The 24,389-nt window shown below is 49.4% G+C and overlaps 1 protein-coding gene across 4 annotated transcripts; it reads right to left on the bottom strand.

The window, feature by feature from the left end:
* Nucleotides 1-2,062: 2,062 nt before the first annotated feature.
* COLGALT1 (collagen beta(1-O)galactosyltransferase 1) lies at nucleotides 2,063-24,283 on the bottom strand. Of its 4 annotated transcripts, none has more exons than XM_077838268.1 (13): nucleotides 23,920-24,280; nucleotides 15,899-16,009; nucleotides 14,573-14,690; nucleotides 13,322-13,456; nucleotides 12,966-13,170; nucleotides 11,281-11,400; nucleotides 9,783-9,859; nucleotides 9,418-9,524; nucleotides 8,635-8,767; nucleotides 7,592-7,719; nucleotides 6,354-6,560; nucleotides 3,847-3,938; nucleotides 2,063-3,659 (listed from the first exon to the last, which is right to left on the bottom strand). In XM_077838268.1, exons 1-13 carry the CDS (start codon nucleotides 24,126-24,128, stop codon nucleotides 3,514-3,516), a joined length of 1,788 nt encoding a protein of 595 aa, XP_077694394.1. In that variant the 5' UTR covers nucleotides 24,129-24,280; the 3' UTR covers nucleotides 2,063-3,513. The 4 variants fall into 4 exon arrangements, with proteins under 4 accessions (XP_077694394.1, XP_077694395.1, XP_077694393.1 ...); XM_077838270.1 differs by having other exon boundaries at nucleotides 3,531-3,659; nucleotides 6,354-6,442; nucleotides 23,920-24,283; XM_077838269.1 differs by lacking the exon at nucleotides 3,847-3,938 and having other exon boundaries at nucleotides 6,354-6,442; nucleotides 23,920-24,278.
* Nucleotides 24,284-24,389: the final 106 nt, after the last annotated feature.

Below are 24,389 nucleotides of genomic sequence, written 5' to 3'. Positions count from 1 at the left end.
CTTCCAGAAATAAGAAGCTGGATTGAAGACAAGATGGAGGAGTCTTCCAGGCCTTTTATATCCTCTGCCCTGTGGAAGATCACAGCAGCAAGATGGAGCCTGGAGTTACATGGGCAAGTCACATATCCATGCATGACTCAGTTCTTTACAGGTGGCAGCCACTGCCCACCATGAACGTCCCCAGGAAGACTTCTTATGTGGATTGGAGCCTTCCAAGGTCTATTGGCAGTTAAGTGTTTCTTGATTGGGCACTTAACTTGCAAGTTCCTTTATCAAGAAGCTGACCAAATGCTTTACTAAGGCTACTTAGAACCAAAATACATTGATATACAAAGTACATAGCCAATATTCATAACTTCAGCTACAAAAATGATACACACAGATAGCATAATCATAATTAGCAAATCATAACCTTTCCATAGACACCTTACATGACAAAATACATCGGAAGGACAGAACAGGTCATGCTGGTGGGGGAGTGGCACTATATGTGAAAGAAAGTATAGAATCAAATGAAGTTAAAATCTTAAATGAACAAAGCTGGACCACAGAATATATATATTCTATATATAGAATAGATATCTATTCTATATATAGAATAGCAGTAGGGATATATTACCAACCAGGATGGTGATAGTGAAAATGCTCAGGAAGATTAGAGAGGCTATTAAAATAAAAGAATCAATAATAATAATAATGGGGGATTTCAACTATCCCCATATTGACTGGGTACATGTCACTTCAGGACGGGATGCAGAGAAAGTTTCTTCACACCTTAAATTACTGCTTCTTGGAGCAGCTAGTCCTGGAACCTACAAGAGGAGACGCAATTCTTGATTTAGTTGTAAGTGGAGCACAGAATCTGGTCCAAGAGGTGAATATAGCTAGACCGCTTGATAACAGCGATCATAATAATTAAATTTAAAATACCTGTGGCAGGAAAACCACCACAGCAGCCCAACACTGTAGCATTTAATTGCAGAAAGGGGAACTACACAAAAATGAGGAGGCTAGTTAAACAGAAATTAAAAAGGGCAGTGCCAAAAGTGAAATCCCTGCCAGCTGCACAGAAACTTTTTAAAGACACCATAATAGAGGCTCAACTTAGATGTACACCCCAAATTAAAAAACATAGTAAGAGAACCAAAAAAGTGCCATGATGGCTAAACAACAAAGTAAAAAAATCAGTAAAAGGCAAAAAGGCATCCTTTAAAAAGTGGAAGTTAAATCATAGCGAGGAAAATAGAAAGGAGCATAAATTCTCGCAAATGAAGTATAAAATATAATTAGGAAGGTCAAAAAAAGACTTTGAAGAACAGCTAGCCAAAGACTCAAAAAGTAATAGGAAAAAAAAATTTAAGTATATCAGAAGCAGGAAGACTGCTAAACAACCAGTGGGTCCACTGGATGATCACAATGCTAAAGGTTCACTCAAGTCCCCCACCGAAGAAGAAAAATGGATACACATGAAAGCAGGCAGCCACTCTCTCCCTGTAAGAGGACAGCACAGCTCCTTTTCTAGAGGATTCCTCAAGCCAGCACAGTGGAAGAAGCACTGGAACATGGAGGCACTTCTTAGTGTTCTAGAAGTAGGTCTAATTACACTTCAGGATGGAACTGATTGGTTCAGTACTGGAAATGCCAAACAAGGGTTCATAACCTCTCTTCTGGTCAGATACAAATGCACCCCAACAATGACCATATATTTATTAGTCTATGGGAAAAATCAGCATTCTCACTCCAGCTCCTAGGACAGGGACCCACAATGCAACTGCCAGTACCACACCTCCCTCAGCAGAAACCATGGAGTGAAAGGGCCATGGGGAATCAGGCTCCACTCATTTCTAGGGCTCCTTCAGGTCAGGGAGGAGGTACATGGGTTAGGCAGTGCAAGCAAGTTTGTACCACTGCTGCCAAGTTGATCAAAAGAAGACTTTACTCTCCAGGGCTGTGAAGCCAGCACTAGATTACAATACAAGTTGGTGCTTGAAGAAGTCAGCTCTTGCTGTGCTCCTTCCCCAGCACTCTGGGCTGTTTGTGAAGAAGCAAGAGACAGTTCAAATCATAGCCAAAGATTTTATAAAAACAGGAAAAGTTTTGGTTTTACAGAAAGAGAAGACTTCAGCTTATATTAGGGCACATCATAAGCAGGAACTGCAGGATCTGGCAGCATTTCACCCCTCCTCCCCACATACCCCCAAGAGAACATTCAAGGGTCATGAGCAGGGATCCCAGAAATCCATTTGCCAGGGGGAAAAATACATACTGTGTTTTTATAGAGAATCTTTGTTTTTTTCCCTCAATGTAAAAATTAACTAAATTTTACTGAAAGTACCAGTAGCACTTTTTCAATGTGCACAACCTCCCGCTCTTGTGGTTGATTTTTGAACGCGCTTTAAATTCACATAGCTAAACATACCCCAATAAATGCTTGCGGTGTATAGAGGTTACTCAATGCCAAATAGGGTGTTGCATTTTAATGCATCTCAAATTTCACTTCAGCCTCCACACATGAGTAATTAAAGTTATAAAAAGATGCTGAAAACTTTAAAAGTCATCCCAAAGACCATGTCACTGAGTTTGGTAAGGACAAATTTAATGTTGATGGTAACCTGCTGTTCTGAACTGTATGCAGCAAGGCTGTAGGTGAAGTTTGAAGGCAGACAATCACAAAACACATGGAAAGAGCTAAACTGACTGAAAAGAAATGAAAGGCTGAAACAGCAGGGCTCTTGACAACAGTAAAGAAACAATGCACTGTGACTGGATCATTCCAGTGTTTTACAACTGTAAATATACCAATAAAACATTGTGTTCAACTGATACCTATATATTTTGTGGCTAGGGAAAAGAACGTTAAGTGTTTCATTTTAAAAATCCATGCCCCCCCCCCCATTATGGTTTTTTATTGGATAATTTTTTTGTTGTTTTTTTAAATCAGAGAAAACTAGGATCCCTGGTCATGAGATACATTCCTAGCACAGATACACACATGGCAACAGAGGCAGGAAGACCAATGTCCTATCCCGTTTCAATTTCCTAAACCAAAGAATAAAACTTCTCCACTACAACGAGCAACTGTGTAAAGATCTGTGCTGAACCACAGAGCAGTGGCTGAATTGAGGGACAAGGCAAACCTGACTTTCTCCAGCATTCTCTCTCACACAGAGTCCTGCAATAGCAGAGGTCAGCAGGTCTTCAGCCACGACACTCATTGGCTTTGTCATCTAAGTGACTTTACCATTATATTCTTGGACAGAACGAAGCCCCAGTAATCCCCAGGGAAGGATGTTGCTATACCCTTTCCCTGCTTTCTACCCCTGCTCCAACACACACCCTTCCTTATCACGGTCAGTCCCTTCATCCATTTCCTAGAAGGGGCCTGCTTTGGTCATAGCTCATCCCGGGCTGTACTGTCAAGAGGTGATTGGAGCACATCTGAGTTCTTGGCCTCCTTGCTGAGCTCCTGCTGTTCTTTCATTTTCTGGGATTTGGCACGGTCCCAGTCAGTTTTTACTCTCTCATTATTCCAAACCACAGAGGTCTCAGTGTCGCTGATGTAGCCATCATCACCAGTGTAATGTGTTGGGTAAACCAGCAGTGGTTCCACTGAAAAGGCCAGCAAATTCCGGTTTTCAAAATGTTCCATGTATTCAGAGCTGTTCAGAAAAGGAAAAAAAAAAGTGGTGGTGGTGGGGAAAGGTGTCACGTCTTCTGCATTTACCCTACAATCCATCTTCAGCCTCCCACACCAGTGCATTAATCCCTCCATCTACCCTGCTTCACTCCAGACACTCCTCATCCTCCCACTGCACACTGTGGCATTCAAACCACACATCAACTTACTTAATCTTCTAACCCACAATCCTTCCAGCCCGCTCCCAAGAGGGGGACATTCATCTTCCAGAAGTGTTTGTCTTTCCCTAAAAGAACAGCAGCTGTGGAAAAACATGGCAGCTCCAACAATTCCTAAGAAATGAGTGTTTTAGAGCCCTCTCCAACCCACACCCAAGTAGCTCCAACCAGATCTCAGCCTCCTGGGGCATAACCAGGCTACAAAAGCCAGAAGCCATCTTGTTACTACTGTCATGTGGGAATGAGCCTAGGACAGTCAGGAAAAACACTGCTTGAACCAGGCAGTGTTGAGCAAGATGGTCTGAAGGTGTGATGTCAGCTCTCACTGACAGGGCTGGGTGGCCCATTTGATCCTCAGTAAAGTGGCAGATTTTAGAAGCTGTATCACAGAGCAGACTGGACTGCAAGTCCCTTCACAGAAATTCCAGTATGGTGATCAAGTCAGTCAACAGTAAAGGGCTACAGCAGGCTCGTGCCCTTGCTGTGCAGGAACTCCAGTGGCCTCCTTGGATTAGAATTAGAACCAGCCAAAGTTTTTGGCATTTAACAAATGGCTTTTTTGTCAAAACAGAAAATTCTGCAGGAAGTGTCTGATTTCACCCACGTTTCTCAGGTATTCATTAAAAAACCCCATGGGTGCTGAAGACAAACATTTCTGGTTGTTCAATAAAAATATCAAAAAGCTTTAAGAAAAAATATAGGTATGTCAATCACAGTTAACTCACATGATTAACTCAAAAAAATTAATCACAATTAATCGCACTTATTATATAATACCAGTTGAAATTTATTAATTTTTTTAATAGCATGACAGCCCTAGAAAAATGTTTTCATTCAAATTTTTATAGGAACTGTGATGTGTCATTCCATATTCTTATTAAATTATGCTTATGATACAAATATGACATAACTGAGATACACTTTATGTCAGATGGCTCATGTGAGATATCATTAGAGGTTAGATTTATTGAATGCAATTATCCAATCTGTATGCCTGTATCATTTCTGTATCTGAAGTTAGGAATATTGACTATGTATCCGTATTTCAACTATGCTACTTTGGGTGACACTCACTGCTAACAGTTCAGATACAACAATGGAAAAGCCAGACAGGGCAGATGGCCCATCAGCAAGGACAATAAGCTGTGAAAAACTTGGCCTTCCTGTGGATGTTCCATACTGCCATTGACTCATGGACGCTGTGATCCTACAGAGTCAGGGGGTCTTGCCCCCTGATACTAAACATTACCTGGAACTTCTTGTAATTTTTCACTGTAAGGGAAGGGGGTGCCAAGTTTGGGAAAAAAAGGATTCCTGCCTTATGTAAATCCTATTTAAGGGTGGGGAGGAAGGCAAACAAGACTCCTCCCCCTTCATGGCCTGTCTGCCCAAGAAGAAAGACTGCAAAATGTAAGGCAAGGTGGCAGTCCAGACTGAGACAGGGGTCTAGTCTGAAAAGAACTACAACTGGAACTCTGAACCACAGAAGCTTTGCAAACTGCCCGCAACAATATCTAGGGTGAGAAATACTATTTGTAACCAATTTCTTAGTGAAACTAGCTTAGTTTGCGTGTTTGATTTCGTTTGCTTATTCTACTTTGTTTTGTTTGTTACCCCTTTTACCACTTAAAATCTGCCTTTTATAGTTAATAAAATTTGTTTATTATTAAACCCAGATTCTGTAATTTCTAACAGGGTGGGGACGGGGAGAAGTGTGCACATCTCTCTCCACATTGAGGGAGGGGGCAAATTTCATAATATATCTTTAGGTCTGCACTCCAAGGGAGGTTGACATCTGAGTACTGGAGCAAGTCTCTTAAGCAAGTCTCTAAGCTTAAGTTTCCATGGTATGCATCTGATGAAGTGAGCTGTGGCTCACGAAAGCTCATGCTCAAATACATTGGTTAGTCTCTAAGGTGCCACAAGTACTCCTTTTCTCTTAAGCTGATCTTCCTAGAGCTGATCTGCAGCTGTGTGTGAGTGACACCGACAGACACGCAGTTTTAAGTTCCTGGCTCAGCAAGACAGGCTAAAGGGGGCCCATGCTGGCAGAACAGGTAGACTCAGTGGTTTCTAGGCACATCAGGTGGCTTCCCAAGTGGTCCAACCCATCACAGGAACAATAACCATTTCCTCAATCAGCTCTAGTTAGAATCTCTCATAACAAGTTCTCATGCTGCTTCCAGGGACAAGCAGGAAAGCTCTGCAGTACCCTCACACCCACTCCATATGCTACTACTGGGATATGTGAGGCTTCACTGCCAAGTTCAGAACACAGGGGTTATTCCCTGTTCAGCTACAGCAGCTGACTACAGACTCCATCTCCGACCACTGCTGAAGCAGCAGCAAAGAGTTTTTTCAAAGCTCTGCTGCAACAGGCTTCTCACTTCAGAATACAATGCTTCAGGATCCCTTCCCCCTCGCACCCACCCTTCCTATAGGCTGATACACCCTTCTTTCCACAGCACTAGGCCCCAGAGGATGCAGTCCAGACTCACACAGGGTGTTTGTCAAACATGACAGGAAGAAATTCATCCACCGGTAACATCTTGGAGAGTGGCTCAGCCGCCAGCAGCTTCTGGGCACCCTGCAGTGAAATCACATAGGCTAGAGTCCAGTAGGAATAATCTGCCTCCACCAGGTTCCGCACGTGAGGCACAGACTTCTCTGGATGCTCCACCTGCATTCGCTTCCTCCCAATGTAACTGGGGGAGACAGACAGCAGCCCAAGATTATCTTTTAGAAAGAGACTCACATTCTAGCTCAGGGGTCTCAAACTTCATTGCACTGCGACCCCCTTCTGACAACAAAAATTACTACAGGACCCCAGGAGGGGGACAAAGCCTGAGCCCGTCTAAGCCCCACCACGGGAGGGGAGGGAAGGGGGCAAAGCCAAAGCCCCACTACCCCAGGCTGGGGGGGCCAAAGTCCAAGGGCTTCAGCCCCAGGCAGGGGGCCTGTAACCTTAGCCCTGCCACCCAGGGCTGAAGCCCTCGGGCTTGGGGCCTGGACCCCAGCAAGTCTAAGACAGCCCTGGAGACCCGATTAAAATGGGGTCCTGACCCACATATTGAGAACTGCTGCAAGCAGCAGTTGGGTGGAATTCTCTGGCCAGCTTTATGCAGGAGGTCAGATCAGATGATCTAATAGCAGTGGCCTTAAAAAAAAAAGAAAATCTATGAAATCCCCATGCCTGGAATCAGTCAACATAGGTGGAGAGCAGAGGTGGCAGGTATCCTTGTAGCATAGGGCAGCAACTTCTGGCATAAAACAAACCCACTGTCTGGTTAACATGGTACATGGTCCTCTCTGATGTTGTGTTTGTGCATGGTACAGAAATCTTGTGTAATCATTAGTGGGTGAGCCTATGCTCTGAACAGAGTACAGCTCAGCCTTCTCACCAGCACCCAGGCTCTACCAGAATTGTTCCATTGGAGCTGTTGGTAACAGGGAAATCAATGACCCCTCTGTTCCCAGTCTGCCAAGTCATCAAAGTATCACTCTCTCCTTATTCAAATCCCTTTCAAAAAGCCACTTCTTCCTAATGCCTACAAAAAGCAAGTTTTTAATAATCAACAGGTAGGTTCTCGCTCTTTTAGACTGCAAGCTCTTTGGGGCAGGATTTATGTATTGTATAACACAGAGCGTACTGCCAGAGATAAACAGATAATTAAAGACAAGTGCCCAGGGAAGCTGAGTAGAACATCAGTATAATGTTCTGATCTTCTGCACTTACATCAAGTCCCAGTCCAGACCCTCTTCTTCGAGGTCATACATCAGATTCATTAGCCGTCGTTTAAAGAATATTTCAAACCGCAGGTCATCCTCAAACACGACTGATTTCTCCAGCCCTCTCTCCACAATCTAGCAGAACAGAAGCCAAGTCAGAGAACCTGAAATGCCTGCCCCTCCTTTGCACCACCCCCCGTGACATGTAATTTATCTCCCCTTCTTTCACAGCACTGGTATCTATTTTAGTGCTGAGGAATTAGCTCTCTTTTGCCCCCCAACCTCTTCCATGTGTATTCCCTTTTACCACCTCTAGGGCACATCAAGGCATCAAGAGGAAGGTTCAGATTTTGTCAGTTATTTTTAGTAAAAGTCACAGACAGGTTGTAGGCAACAAACAAAATTTCACAGAAGCCCGTGGCCTGTCTGACTTTCACTAAAAATAATGGGGCGACGCCTGACAAGGGGATGACTGAAGCCTGAGCACTGGGGTGGGGGAAGAAGAGATGAGAGTCTGAACCCCGCTGCAGGGCCTCCCGCCACTCATGGTGGCTGAAGAGGAAAATGTCATGGAGGTCTCTGAAAGTCACGGAATCCGTGACCTCCATGACATAATCTTACCCTTAATCATGAGATCTGCAAGACTGCTCCCAACCTGATGTGTATAAATATACCCATTGTGGCTCACACAGTAACCCAAAAAACCAGAGGAGGGCACCACCCTGCTACCTACACACTCCTCTCACCCAACTGAACTAACAGCATCAGCATGTGAATTCCTGCTCAATGCAGGGGCTATGCAAATCTCTGGATGGTCCTGAGCATAAATCCCCACCACCTCCCACAAGACTGTACGTCCCTGCTTATCTTTTGTGCAACTGAAAACCCCCTGCCAAGAGCAGTGGGAATGCTGGAAATGGTAGAACCATGGCAGGAGCACAGACTGAAAAGGTTCTTGTTTGGCCATCACACCCACACAGAACAAGTGTTCTGAAGGGGTCAGAAGCACCAAGATTCCTGGAGCTCTCCTGAGAATGCAGACTCTCTCACCTCCTTCCAGATCTTGTAGTGACTGAGGAAGCAGCCCAGCTCCCCTTTGGTGAGTGGACGGCCGTGGTATGGATCCTTATATCCTGGCAGCATCTGAATCCCCATGGCTTCCACCTCACTGCTGTTCATGGCTCTGCAAACAAGCACAATGTGGTTAATGCCTCCGTCAGCACAGAGCAGCAGCTGGCTTTGGAGTCTCTGCTAACGCTCATAAATGCAGCTTCTCTCCCCAAGAAATCTCCAGGCCACTTTATTTTAAGACTCTCTCTTTGCAGAAAAGATGAGAAACAGAACAGAAAATGCTAGGATTACTCATTCTCACAGTCATTTTAGAAAGAATGCAGGTAGTTTAGGTCAATACAACAGCTGTTCTGGCAAGAGCTCAAGGCACTAGACAGTCATTGTCTTGTTTCCTCACCCTGAGGGAGCTTGTGTGCACGTGCAGGGAAGGCATTATTAGAGGAACTATACAGGCTATTCACTCAGCAGCCTCTTTGTCCATTGACAGGGTGGGATGAAGGGAGACAAAGCCTTACAATCCACAAGGGGCTTCTGACAGCAGAGAACTTTGGGTGTCAGTGCTTCCCAGTCACTTCATAGAGAGTCTAGCTCCTCCTTCTTCCCTCCACCAAGCAATGGAGTTGCCCTACTTCCCTGCATCTCCAAGAGACAACATCAGCTCCTCCCAATAAGTCCACCCTCCAGGAACCCTCATTGGAATATTCCAGTTCCTTATTATCAGGTGCTGGACTGGGCACATGCGTGTTCTCTGGATGCACTCACTTTCCATCCACAGCCTCAATGATTTTGCAGTCGATCTGCTGCTCGTACAGCGTCCGCAGCATTCGCTCTCGTCGATCTGCCCTGCGCTTTAAGTTAATCATGAAAACCTGAGGAAATAAAATCCATGGCCATGATTGTGCAGGGAGGTCCCTACCACACCCAGGGAGGCAAGAACTCAAGTGCAACCTTGCTGCATCTTGCACTGAACACAAGGGAAGAGATACCCTGTGCTTTATTAAGACCTAGCAATGAAGCTCAGGCATTAGAGAGTCTGAAGTGACCACAGGAGGAAGCTCAGCTTGTGCAAACTAAACACTATTCTTCATCTCAGTAACGTGCCTGTATGGAGCAAAGTCCTGACTCACCTCATCAAAGCTCATCTTGTCAGGGACCTTGGGCAGGACGGACAGGTATTGTGAAGGTTCCACCGGAGGGTTCTTCACTAAGGGAAAACCGAGAAATGGAACATAAATGGGTTTCTGTAAGACATTATCTTCCAGGCATAAGGCCAAGGGAACCCTCTTAGCCCCCACAACTCCAAATGGGGCACAGCTACCGCCACACTAGGAACAGCCCTCCAAACAAACCACCACAGAGTAACCAGGTACAAACAATCCACTGGGGCGTGAGAAAGAAAAGGATCCTCTAATTTTCTGTTCCACGACTGATCTCCTATATCCCTTCTCGCTGCTAGCCTTTGGTCAGTGCCCCACAAGTGCCTGACATGGATGTTTACGCTTATTAGTCCTGTTGACTGACATGTTGCTCTCTCGTTTATTATTTACTTCAGGTTTTTGCTCTTGTTGGGAGGAGATTCTCCAGCCTCAAGGAGTGAGCAAAGAGTACTCAACAAATTAATTAGAGAACGTTTGCAGGCAGATCTGAACAGGAAACCACTGTCTAGAGCTGCATTTACAGAAATATTCTGCCTCTAAAGACAAGGAGAATGCAAGCTTGTGCAGCTGAAGCCATGCTCTGTGTGCAGCCAAGGGAAAAAAAAAAAAAAATCAAAGGAATAAACCTCTGGCATCAAACTCTCAGATACATAAAACTATTTTAAAACAGTTAATATTATCCTATGATCTGGGCTCTCCCTCTTGCATTACTCAAATTTACAGAGACGTGTTTTTAAATGGCTAGGAATCAGTCCCCATCCCTTTAAGTGTTGATAGGGAATGGTCAGTAAAAGAATCTCTGTGCAGCCAGGACCAATATAGAGAGATACTGTGAACCGTACCTAGGAATATACCCAGGGGAGAAAACATGGAGTCTAACACACTCCCTATACCATACAAAACCAGAATTCAGATTACCACACACACACACACACACACAGAGCAGAGTGGCTGGGCACTGCCATACAGGCCTTGCAGACACCAGAGGCCAAGAGGGGGAAAAACTGAAAGAGGCCTGTGTGGCAAACTGCAGTCACAGGAGACGAGGGGCCCTAAAGGTTAGTGGAAAAAGCAACATAGTCAAATCAGGAATAAACGCTCTCTGTTTTTAAGTGGTACAAACAGCAACCACAGGAGCTGAACAATTTACCCAGATGTCAACAGGCAAGACACCATGCTGCTCCCTCACTACCTGCAGCTCCAAGCATGGCCAAGGGAACTGTGGAATCATTTGAGGTACAGCTTCCATAGAAACTACCATTCTAGCCATTCTGCTTTAACAATTCCTCAATACATTTTCCTCCTTCCATCCAACCACCAGCTTTGAGGAAGCTGTGGCTGAATCCCCAGGACAGAGACAGGTCCCAAATTCAGAATGTCAGAAGTAAGAGGGAAGAAGGAAAACTCTCTAAGCAATTCCCAGTCCAAGCCTATGAATGTTCTGTTTCTGTTGGCATCCAGCACTTACCCATAATCTCCAGCTGCACATGCATGAAGCTTTCCACCTCATCCCGCATGGTGCTGTGGGCTCTCAGTGGCACCGGCAGGAAGCCATAAACCTCTTTGTTGCATACAAACATCTGGACCTCTGAAGTTAATACACAGAGAAGATGCTAGTAGGACACTGCTCGAAACCCACTCAGTGGCAAACCCAGCCCACATCATGGAACTGCATAAGGCACCCATGTCCCTGGCTTTCATAAGTCAGCCCAATAAGACCTCACATGGTCTGCATGAGACAACTGCATTAGAGGGGCATATTGTGCAGTGGCCTGTACTCTAAGCGGTCCAAGATAACAAAAATGCCAACCCAGTCCATTATATACAATTGTTTACATAAGTACAAGACAGACTGACACTCACTGGATTGTTAAGCTGGAAGAGCTGTGCTAAAGTCACAGGGTGGCTTGAGTTAGGAAAGGAAATGTTTGTAGTTGAAATCACTTAAATGGGTTTTCTTGGTTACTGTATCATGGAATGATGTCTCCTTTCCTTTTTGACCATTGCTTCTTCACTATGTCACTAAAAAGGGGATAGGGGAGCAAGCTTCTCCATCCTGGTTGCAGCTCCCCTACCATTTCCTGGAACCCTGGGATCCGCCATGACACCATTGGGCCTTTGTCATCTTGATTCTGAAAGATGATGTGATCAGGCCAGGCCAGGCCAGAGAAAGGGAACCAAATGACATCATCCCCTCCATCGGCTTTGCCTAAACCTTGAATGTCTGAGACGTGAGCATTGGGTTCCAGCTATCGTTCCTCCCTCATGTCATTTTCCTTCCTTGCCTTATTTCTTCTGTTTCTAACTTCTCTTTTTGCCTTTGGCCTAATAAGAGTCTGGCTTTAGCTGGCCAAGACAACTCCACATTTGCACACTGGTATGACAGGAGAAGCAACTAAACGCAATTCTTTAAACAGACCAACACTGGTAAAAGTTTGCCATGTCTCAGAGTAGCTGATAAGATCATTTACTGGTCCTATAGTTTCCCAGCAGCAAGGTTGCAAGCCAAAAACAAAACCCTCACAAAACCTAGCAGAGACAGATGCTGTATTTTCTATCTTTTCTACTCTTCTCTTTCCATTTGTGTGCATTTATCTTGTTTGGTATTAAAGGAAACAGGACTTTCAACAGCAGCAGCTGCTCCAGACCATCTAAACTAACTTTCCTCTCTTCTCCCTCATCTCCCCACAAGAGGGCAGCTAATACCATCTAAAAAACTATAAAGCAAGTGTTCCCCCCCATAAAATACTCTATACAACTAAAAGGAATAAGGAAAGCTATTAAAATGAAAGCCTGTGTTAATGCAGTACATTTCAAATCCTTCAATTGTTTTTAATTCTTTTTCTGACTTTAAATGGTTAAAAAGATTTTATAATGGTGAGCATTACAACAATAGGAGTCATAGCAATTACTTGATATGAGACGCCAAACCATGCCTAACTGAACTATTGAGCACTGCAACAGAAAACAAGGATTTTGTTTATATCTTATCCCTTGTTGGGCCCAAGACATCCCCTTACCAACACAGCAGACAACCTAATCCCCCTTCGGAAAAGGATGGCTGCAGGCTCCTCATCTCTCAATCCAGAGCAGTGCTACAAACCCAGCCTATGCTAGCAAGAAGTGCATAAGCAGCAATATCCATTAACTCACCTGCCTGCTTGCAGGCAAATGCAAACACAATGATGTCATCAAAAGACCAAGTGTAATCTCGGTGTGGTGGGTAGAAGGCAAGGTCCTGGGAGGCCTCTTTCCGCAGGTCAATCAGGAAAGTGGAGTGCACCATGGGGACAGCAAAGCAGCCACGGCGATCTCGTTTTCGAATGGGAATGTAGGCAGGAGTGCGTTTGTAATAACCCTAAAAAGGGAAAAAGGAGCCTCTTGCAGGAGCCTTTATGAGGGGGGCAGCTGGGAGCTGCTCATGCACACAATGGATCCTGTACGCAAAGTCCTACTGTACACAGGGACTGGAGGAGGAACGTATGTCAGAACCCCAGGCCTCCTCCTACCTGCGAGGTCATTCCACACCAGAAGTTAGAATAGGCAGCACGAGAGTCCAACATGGGTGCCACTACAGTCTTGTTCTCTGCCATCAGCAGGCCCAGGGTGTCTGGGTTTGTCAGGAGATTATCTGCATCCACAAACTGCAAACAGCAAAGAGAGACAACAAGTACAGTCAATTCCAATGCAGCTAGTCCGGTCCCTGCGTCAGCCTGGTGTGCTCCACCCTGAGCCATTCCTATGTAAACCCTGTGAATGCTTTCTAACTGCTCCCAAAGACACTCTCAGAATGTCCACTGACCCTAGGAGCTCCACACTAACTAGATATTATTGCTTTCGTTTTGATAAACACAGGTATTTCTGTTCCTCATTCTCAGTGCTGACAGGCAGGATCCATCAGCCACGCCTGGAAACACATGGACTGCTGAGCCACAAAATATCTCATGCCAGCACATCAGTATAGCACAGGCAGTATTTGAGTCCAAATGGATTTCTATTACCTAAAGCCCAGTCACAAAATTCTCTTAAAGGCAGCTGCTATTCCAAATAGAGAAAAAGAGACCCCTCTCAGAAGAAGTGCACCCTCAAGGGAGAGGTTCCTTAAATTCAACTACAGTCCTTCCTGTTTGGACGTGAGAAACACAAAGATAGGTGTGACAGACATTTATATGTACATTAACTACATTCATACCTAAGCCAGTTAGATCATAAAGCTACTAAAGAAGGCTACAGCCTCCAAGCCCTCCTGGTTTGGAGCAACATCTTCACAACAGCAATATTTTAAAGATGCTTCCACTTCTCCAAGCAGGCAGGAAAACACTCATTTTCATGCCACTGTCACCAGCATAGTTACTGCATGACACTGCATTGATAGCAATTCATTGGTCAAAGAGAGGCACCAGCAGAGCCCAGCTTCATGCATCTGAGGGACACAGAGTGCTTGCAGGGATCCAGTCAAGGACATCTCATGGATTATTCCCACCCACTAGGTTATCACCATATATTGGTCGCTGCCAAAAGCGGAACACCGAAGTACGTAGATAATGGGCTATGGACTGCCTGGATGCGGTCTGGCTATTCCTGTGCTGATGTAGCTCTGGTGCGCAGGGTCAGGCTAGTGTAATCAGCAGCATTAGCCCACGTGAGAGGCAAACAGAAACCTGCACAACTGATCTTGGATTTGGTTTGAAAACGGAAAATGACTGGACATAAACATAGCATCTGCCACCACAGTACCAAAGGCAGGGAGATTTTCTTACCAAGATGTAGTCAGCCCACATGTCCCTGGCAGATTTCAAGGCTGCTTGTCTGAGCTTCATCACGTGCTCATAGCGAGAATTTGACCAGTGCTTCAGGCCTTCCTCATCCAGATAGGACCTGCCAGGGATTAGTCTCTGTTAAAGTCCCAGCTGGGTTTATCCCTCCTTACTGCTTTCCCTTCCCAAAAGTTACATGATGTGAATATGTAGCTGGAATGAACTCAGCACAAGTGTCAAATCTGAGAGGTGAAAGGCAAGCTAGTTGCAAAAGCCACCCAGGCCTCCCCTTTAGCCACACCACAATCCAAGAGGTCAGTAATGTCATGGAGGCCCTGAGACTCTACAGAAAAAGGAAGGCATTTGATAGACAGACATGTCTTGTTGGTCTCTATGGACCCAATTAAACCCTTGGGCTAACAGAATACCCTCTATATGTTGTGGAGACCATTGATGCAGCAGAGTCAATTGCTCTGACACACCAGTTTATGAGCATCTCTGAACAATCTTGTCTACAACTGCAGCCAATCCAATCCTGCCACAAACAGTGACTTCTATCAGAACCCTGACCTGCTCTCCAGCACACTGCTCCCAAGTGACAAGTATGCTGAATGGTCTAAAACAAGGAAGATCAGATAAGGCAGAATTTAATGCTGTCTCCTTGGTGTCTGCAGATTTTGAAAGGGAAACAGATTTTTTTTTCTTATACATTCAAAAAATGAGAATATTGAAGAATTTACATGGGATTCTCGATAGCACTTGGAGACCAGCTCTGTTCAGTAATTTGCAGGCAGGTCTGCAAGGCTGTATGACCTGGGTGAGCTTCTGACAGTTGCAAGGCGGGGCAGCTTGACTTTCCTATCTGGAGCAAACACTGCAGCAATCATCCTCCCATCCCTGGCACCCCCTCCCACCATTTGAGCGCATGTCTGTGAGGTCAAGGGAGGTCATTGATGGGAAGGAAGCCAGTGGTTAGAAGGGAGCCAGTGCACTTGCTTGGGGGAAAAGGGGTTCAGTCATTCACCCATCCTCAATTTGAGAGTTCAGCAGGGCTAAGATGAAACTTAACAAAATCACATGCCCCAGAGAAACAAGGATCATCAATAAACCCTATCTGCTCCCTGGCCCTGGGACAGTCTTTTACAATGAATGCCTACCCCTCCCACAGAGGTTAACTCCACATTTAACCAAGTATTCAACCTTTTAATTTACCCTTTTACTGAGGAAATCAATAAACCTGAGCAGCTGTCTCTCTTCCCACTGAATGCAGATTCATTGGCAGGCAAGTTTAGCCAGGTGCTGGTAACAGTCTCTGAGGCAGGGTCTCACCTGGGCTCCTCCATCGGCCTCCACTCCACATAGTGATACAAGGTCTGAACATTTATCAGCCATTCTCGTAGCACAGCCGTTGTGTTGTCAGTGTTGTGGTCTGTTGCCACCCTGAAAAACACCCAACAGTGACACACTGCTAAGTAGGGACATGAACCCTCCTGGCGCTTTCCCCCATGCCCTGCAGGGGAAGCTGGAGCAATGCTCTTGGTTAAGGCTACGATTCAATTGTGAGTATCTTTAGTAAAAGTAATGGACAGGTCACGGGGGAGAGGAGAAAATCACAGTCCCATGACCTGCGGGCACTATGGGAGCAAAGCTGGGAACCCGCCACTGCCAGTGAGGGGGTAAGGAGCCCCATGGGGGGAGAGGCAGGGAGGACACCGGCGGAGAGGGGGGAAGTCCTGCAGGGCATCGCTCCGGCTGCTACCCAGGGGGTGAGGGCATGGAGTCCCGGGAGGCCCACTGCTGCTCCGGTCACCGCCAGGGATGAGGGAGCCCTGGGGCCAGACACATTGGCAGCTACTCAGGCGGTCCCTGGGGCCAGCTGCCAAGGGCCACCAGAGCAGTGGCCAGTGCCGCTGGCTGCAAGACTGCCCAAGTGCCTGACTGCAGAACTGCTATAGCAGTGGCCAGTGAGGCTGACCCAGGCTGCCTGAACATCTGGCTCCGGGGCCAGCTGCATGGGTGGCCCTGGGGTCAGCAACACTGGCCACTGCAGAAGTCATGGAATCTGTGACTTCCGTGACTTCCATGACAGACATGGAGCCCTACTCTTGGTCCATGCTGCCTCCCGTCACACCCTGCAGGAGAGTCTGAGGTAAATCCCACCATCTCATATAGTTTTGCATCTGCAAAGCTGCTCATTTCCCCTCTAGGTTCAACTCAGCCCACAGGAGACACCCATGTTCCCAGAATTCTGGGCTCTCCATTCTAACCCTGCTCCTCCTCATACCCTATTGAATCAGGAGCCTCTTGTCCTCTCTCATCCTCTCTAGTGCAAGGTTTTGCTCTAATGTAAGAAAACCAGGCAATCAGCATCCCAGACACCCTATTCTAACCCAGTCTCATTGAGAATGGATCCCCAACACAAGAGGCACAGCTGTCTTTAACCACAGTAGCAAACAGGGGTGGGAGGTGGGCATACCTTCACTCTCCACTTTCCAAACATACAATTCACCCACCAGGGAAAAGGGGCTCACTGAGCCCTGGGACCACTCCTTTAGCCACCATGAGGTGGCAGGAAAAGTTCTCTTCCTCAGTCTATAATTAACTCAAAGTGGTAGAGAGTCTGCAGTAATGCCTTTCGTTCCTGCTGCTGTAACGCAAGCTCCAGTGGGAATTTCAAAGCAGGTACTAAATCCCTTGGGTAAGATACCTTCCCTGTTGACAACACTACCCACCCAGCTCATCCATGTAACAGCCACGTTATTTCTCTAGTCGCACAGAGCGCTGGCTGAAGCTGGTAAAGCCCAGACACTGGGGGCAAGTTGGCAAGTATTTCATTTGGGCCAAGGTGGCTTTAAAGTGCTAATCAGCAACCTAGAAAAGGTAACAGGACTCTCCCATCCAACAATACCCAGATTGGCCCAGGGTCTCACTAGAATCCTGTCTGTTCTCAAGAAAGGCCCCAGGCCCACAGCGTGGGCCTGCAGGGAGCAGGCAAAGGGAATTGTCTGAATCTCACCAACCCCCAGAGCCACTAAATGGCCCGCAGTGCGGCAGTGGGAGAAAATCGCAGGCGGGTCCCGAGCCCCATCAGCTCCTTCCGGGGCCAGGGAAGGGAACAAATATGTGTGGAGAGAAGCCAAGATCCTAGGTACATGGGTGGGGAGGGAGAAAGTCCTGTGGTGGCAGGGTGGGTCCTGGTAATGTGTGTGAGAGATTCCCAGAGATAGGAGTCCTGCAAGGGCTGGGCGGGGATGCCCGGGGCAGATACCAGGGGGGATGCCCGGGGTTGAGAGGGATGGGCAGATACCAGGGAGGATGCCATGGGGACAAGATGCCCTGGGGCAGATGCCGGGGGGCAGGGGAGAGAGGGGAATGCCCTAGGCAGGTGCCGGGAGCAGATGCTGTGGGGGGGGATGCCTGGGGGTGGATACTGGGGAGGATGCTTGGGGTAGGGGGGCTGGGCAGGTCTCGGGGGCAGATGCTGGGGCAGGGGGGAGATGCGCGGGCATGGATACTGAGTAGGATGCCCGGGGGTAGGGAGGGCTGGCCAGGTCCTGGGGGCGGAAGCTAGGCAGGTCCCGGGGGCGATGCCTGGGGGTGGGGGGCTCAGCGGGGATGCCAAGGGACAGATACCAGGAGGGATGCCTGAGGGTGAGGGGCTGGGCGGGTCCCGGGGGCGGATACCAGGAGGGATGCCCGGGGGTGGGGGGGCTAGGCGGGTCCTGGGGACGATGCCCAGGGGCGTGGGGCAGATACCAGGGGGGCAGGTCCCAAGGGCGATGCCCGGGGATAGGTGGACTGAGCCAGAGCTTCGCGAACCAGCTGAGCGGCGGCGAACCAGCTGAGCAGCGGGGGACAGCAGAGCAGCTCACAGCAGGAGTTTGCCTGGGAGTTCGCCTGGAGTGAGCCCAGTGAGGCTTATGTCTTGCAAACTGCTCTGAGGAAGCTCGTAGTAGGAAGGCGATATGGAAGGGGGGGGGGTTCAGCTGTTGTGACCTGCACTGGATGTGCCATGTTTGTCTTTCTTCCACAGGACAGAAGCGACTTTGTCTGTACAAAGTGCAAGCTGGTCTCCATATTGGAAGAGAAGATTGAAGGTCTGGAGCAACAGATAACGAACCTGCGTTGCATACGAGAAACCGAGGATTTTCTGGACAAAACTCAGGATAGGCTTCTAGGGGCACAAAGCTCTAAAGATATAGAGCAGGTTGCACAGAGGAGCCAAGAGGCCAGTGAAGAAGCTTGGCAATATGTGACCTCCAGAAGAGGTAAGCGGAATGTCTGGGTTCCAGTAACACAGACACAGGTAACTAACCGCTTTCATGTTCTCTCCGCAGGTACCGTTGTGGAGAGTGGACCAGATGATATGTCTGGGGCAAGAAAGCAGAAGGAGACTCCGCTGGTTGGAAGGCATGAGATGTGATGTCCTGAGGTTGGGGGTTCCACGACCACCACTCCCAAGAGGAGAAGGCGGGTGGTGGTGGTCGGGGACTCTCTCCTCCGGGGGACTGAGTCATCTATCTGCCGCCCTGACCGGGAAAACCGAGAAGTCTGCTGCTTGCCGGGGGCTAAGATTCGCGATGTGACTGAGAGACTGCCGAGACTCATCAAGCCCTCGGATCGCTACCCCTTCCTGCTTCTCCACGTGGGCACCAATGATACTGCCAAGAATGACCTTGAGCGGATCACTGCGGACTACGTGGCTCTGGGAAGAAGGATAAAGGAGTTTGAGGCGCAGGTGGTGTTCTCGTCCATCCTCCCCGTGGAAGGAAAAGGCCTGGGTAGGGACCGTCGAATCGTGGAAGTCAACGAATGGCTACGCAGGTGGTGTCGGAGAGAAGGCTTTGGATTCTTTGACCATGGGATGGTGTTCCATGAAGGAGGAGTGCTGGGCAGAGACGGGCTCCATCTTACAAAGAGAGGGAAGAGCATCTTTGCCAGCAGGCTGGCTAACCTAGTGAGGAGGGCTTTAAACTAGGTTCACCGGGGGAAGGAGACCAAAGCCCTGAGGTAAGTGGGAAAGCGGGATACCGGGAGGAAGCACAGGCAGAAATGTCTGTGAGGGGAGGGCTCCTGCCTCATACTGGGAATGAGGGGCGATCAACAGGTTATCTCAAGTGCTTATATACGAATGCGCAAAGCCTTGGAAACAAGCAGGGAGAACTGGAGGTCCTGGTGATGTCAAGGAACTATGATGTGATTGGAATCACAGAGACTTGGTGGGATAACTCACATGACTGGAGTACTGTCATGGATGGTTCTAAACTGTTTAGGAAGGACAGGCAGGGCAGAAAAGGTGGGGGAGTAGCACTGTATGTAAGGGAGCAGTATGACTGCTCAGAGCTCCGGTACGAAACTGTAGAAAAACCTGAGTGTCTCTGGATTAAGTTTAGAAGTGTGTGCAACAAGAGTCATGTAGTGGTGGGAGTCTGCTATAGACCACCGGACCAGGGGGATGAGGTAGATGAGGCTTTCTTCCGGCAGCTCACGGAAGCTACTAGATCGCATGCCCTGATTCTCATGGGTGACTTTAATTTTCCTGATATCTGCTAGGAGAGCAATACTGCGGTGCATAGACAATCCAGGAAGTTTTTGGAAAGCGTAGGGGACAATTTCCTGGCGCAAGTGCTAGAGGAGCCAACTAGGGGGGGCGCTTTTCTTGACCTGCTGCTCACAAACCGGGTAGAATTAGTGGGGGAAGCAAAAGTGGATGGGAATCTGGGAGGCAGTGACCATGAGTTGGTTGAGTTCAGGATCCTGACGCAGGGAAGAAAGGTAAGCAGCAGGATACGGACCCTGGACTTCAGGAAAGCAGACTTCGACTCCCTCAGGGAAGGGATGGCCAGGATCCCCTGGGGGACTAACTTGAAGGGGAAAGGAGTCCAGGAGAGCTGGCTGTATTTCAAGGAATCCCTGTTGAGGTTACAGGGACAAACCATCCCAATGAGTCGGAAGAATAGTAAATATGGCAGGCGACCAGCTTGGCTTAATGGTGAAATCCTAGCGGATCTTAAACATAAAAAAGAAGCTTACAAGAAGTGGAAGGTTGGACATATGACCAGGGAAGAGTATAAAAATATTGCTCGGGCATGTAGGAATGAAATCAGGAGGGCCAAATCGCACCTGGAGCTGCAGCTAGCGAGAGATGTCAAGAGTAACAAGAAGGGTTTTTTCAGGTATGTTGGCAACAAGAAGAAAGCCAAGGAAAGTGTGGGCCCCTTACTGAATGAGGGAGGCAACCTAGTGACAGAGGATGTGGAAAAAGCTAATGTACTCAATGCTTTTTTTGCCTCTGTTTTCACTAACAAGGTCAGCTCCCAGACTGCTGCGCTGGGCATCACAAAATGGGGAAGAGATGGCCAGCCCTCTGTGGAGATAGAGGTGGTTAGGGACTATTTAGAAAAGCTGGACGTGCACAAGTCCATGGGGCCGGACGAGTTGCATCCGAGAGTGCTGAAGGAATTGGCGCCTGTGATTGCAGAGCCATTGGCCATTATCTTTGAAAACTCGTGGTGAACCAGGGAAGTCCCGGATGACTGGAAAAAGGCTAATGTAGTGCCAATCTTTAAAAAAGGGAAGAAGGAGGATCCTGGGAACTACAGGCCAGTCAGCCTCACCTCAGTCCCTGGAAAAATCATGGAGCAGGTCCTCAAAGAATCAATCCTGATGCACTTGCATGAGAGGAAAGTGATCAGGAACAGCCAGCATGGATTCACCAAGGGAAGGTCATGCCTGACTAATCTAATCGCCTTTTATGATGAGATTACTGGTTCTGTGGATGAACGGAAAGCAGTGGATGTATTGTTTCTTGACTTTAGCAAAGCTTTTGACACGGTCTCCCACAGTATTCTTGTCAGCAAGTTAAGGAAGTATGGGCTGGATGAATGCACTATAAGGTGGGTAGAAAGCTGGCTAGATTGTCGGGCTCAACGGGTAGTGATCAATGGCTCCATGTCTAGTTGGCAGCCGGTATCAAGTGGAGTGCCCCAGGGGTCGGTCCTGGGGCCGGTTTTGTTCAATATCTTCATAAATGATCTGGAGGATGGTGTGGATTGCACTCTCAGCAAATTTGCGGATGATACTAAACTGGGAGGAGTGGTAGATACGCTGGAGGGGAGGGATAGGATACAGAAGGACCTAGACAAATTGGAGGATTGGGCCAAAAGAAATCTGATGAGGTTCAATAAGGATAAGTGCAGGGTCCTGCACTTAGGATGGAAGAATCCAATGCACCGCTACAGACTAGGGACCGAATGGCTAGGCAGCAGTTCTGCGGAAAAGGACCTAGGGGTGACAGTGGACGAGAAGCTGGATATGAGTCAGCAGTGTGCCCTTGTTGCCAAGAAGGCCAATGGCATTTTGGGATGTATAAGTAGGGGCATAGCGAGCAGATCGAGGGACGTGATCGTTCCCCTCTATTCGACATTGGTGAGGCCTCATCTGGAGTACTGTGTCCAGTTTTGGGCCCCACACTACAAGAAGGATGTGGATAAATTGGAGAGAGTCCAGCAAAGGGCAACAAAAATGATTAGGGGTCTAGAACACATAACTTATGAGGAGAGGCTGAGGGAGCTGGGATTGTTTAGCCTGCAGAAGAGAAGAATGAGGGGGGATTTGATAGCTGCTTTCAACTACCTGAAAGGGGGTTCCAAAGAGGATGGCTCTAGACTGTTCTCAATGGTAGCAGATGACAGAATGAGGAGTAATGGTCTCAAGTTGCAGTGGGGGAGGTTTAGATTGGATATTAGGAAAAACTTTTTCACTAAAAGGGTGGTGAAACACTGGAATGCGTTACCTAGGGAGGTGGTAGAATCTCCTTCCTTAGAGGTTTTTAAGGTCAGGCTTGACAAAGCCCTGGCTGGGATGATTTAACTGGGAATTGGTCCTGCTTCGAGCAGGGGGTTGGACTAGATGACCTTCAGGGGTCCCTTCCAACTCTGATATTCTATGATTCTATGACTGAGTGGAATCCGGGTCAATGCCCGAGGGCGGGAGGACCAGGCAGGGATGCCAAGCGACAGATACGGAGGAGTGATGGCAGGGAGTATGGGGGCGATGCCCAGGGGCAGAAGGACTAGGCACAGATGCCAAGGGGCGGACACGAGGGGGGGCGATGCCTGGGGGTAGGGAGAACTAGGCAGGGATTCCAAGGGGCAGATACAGGGGGGCGATGCCCGGGGGCGGTGGGTCCTGGGGGCAGGGGGGACTAGGCAGGGATGCCAAGGGGCAGATACGGGGGGGCGGGGATCCCGGGGGTAGCAGGGCTGGGCGGGTCCCGGGGGTGGGGGGGACTAGGCAGAAATGCCAAGGGGCAGATACGGGGGGGGGGGGAGGGGAGTCCCGGGGCAGGGGGGGACTAGACAGGGATGCCAAGGGGCAGATACGGGGGGGCGATGCCCGGGGGCGGTGGGGCCCGGGGAGGGACTAGGCAGGGATGCCAAGGGGCAGATACGGGGGGGGACGGACGATGCCCGGGGGGCAGGGAGTCCCGGGGGGGGACTAGGCAGGGATGCCAAGGGGCAGATACGGGGGGGGCGATGGGTCCCGGGGGGGGGGGACTAGGCAGGGATGCCAAGGGGCAGACATGGGGGGGGAGGGGGTCCCGGGGGGCAGGGAGGGGACTAGGCAGGGATGCCAAGGGGCAGATACGGGGGGGCGATGGGTCCCGGGGGGGGACTAGGCAGTGATGTCAAGGGGCAGACATGGGGGGGAGGGGGTCCCGGGGGCGGGGGGGACTAGGCAGGGATGCCAAGAGAGATACGGGGGGCAGGGGTCCCAGGGCTGGGCGGGTCCTGGGGGCGTGGGGGGGGGACTAGGCAGGGATGCCAAGGGGCAGATACGGGGGGGCAATGGGTCCCGGGGGCCGGAGGGGACGACTAGGCAGTGATGCCAAGGGGCAGATACGGGGGGCGATGGGTCCCGGGGGCGGGGGGGGACTAGGCAGGGATGCCAAGGGCCAGATACGGGGGGCAGGGGTCCCGGGGGTAGCAGGGCTGGGCGGGTCCCGGGGGCGGGGGGACTAGGCAGGGATGCCAAGGGGCAGATACGGGGGGGGGGGTGGGACTAGGCAGGGATGCCAAGGTGCAGATACGGGGGGGCGATGCCCGGGGTCGGGGGGGACTAGGCAGGGATGCCAAGGGCCAGATACGGGGGGCAGGGTCCTGGGGGTAGCAGGGCTGGGCGGGTCCCGGGGGCGGGGGGGGGGAGACTAGGCAGGGATGCCAAGGGGCAGATACGGGGGGGGGGCGATGGGTCCCGGGGGCGGGGGGGGGACTAGGCAGGGATGCCAAGGGAGATACGGGGGGGGCGGGGGTCCCGGGGCTGGGGGGGTCCCGGGGGGCGGCTCTCACCAGAGCGCCGTTCGCTCCTTCGGGTGCCGCAGCCGCTCCAGGGCCCCCAGCACCGGCGGCAGCGCGTGCGCCGCGTTCCGGGCGAGCAGCGCGATCAGCACCCGGGGCGCCTGCAGCGGCGACTCCGGGCTCCACCGCTCCTCGGGGAAGTAGGCGCCGCCCGGGGCCAGCAGCAGCAGCAGCCGCCAGAGCCCGGCGGCTGGGGCCATGGTGGGTCTGGACGACCTACACAGCTGCCCTCCGACAGGAAATGGAAATTAAAGGCAAAGGGAAGATGAGCCCGGTACTCGCCACAGTCTCCCCCTAGGGGCACCTCCCCTTTAACAAGCATTCTTACACGCCGACAGGAAAGGGTCCGAGGAGAGACACACACACCCCTAGCCTCCCCTCGCCTTTCCCGGCGGCTGGAGAGAGCCCACACGTAGCGCCTTAAAGGGATGGGGCCAGGCTCCGCCCCACGTGAGCCACGT

This window comes from Eretmochelys imbricata, chromosome 20 (assembly GCF_965152235.1).
Source record: "Eretmochelys imbricata isolate rEreImb1 chromosome 20, rEreImb1.hap1, whole genome shotgun sequence".
NCBI lineage: Eukaryota > Metazoa > Chordata > Testudines > Cheloniidae > Eretmochelys > Eretmochelys imbricata.
The sequence above is the reverse complement of the archived record's forward strand: the minus strand, read 5'-3'. Positions and strand labels throughout refer to the sequence as shown.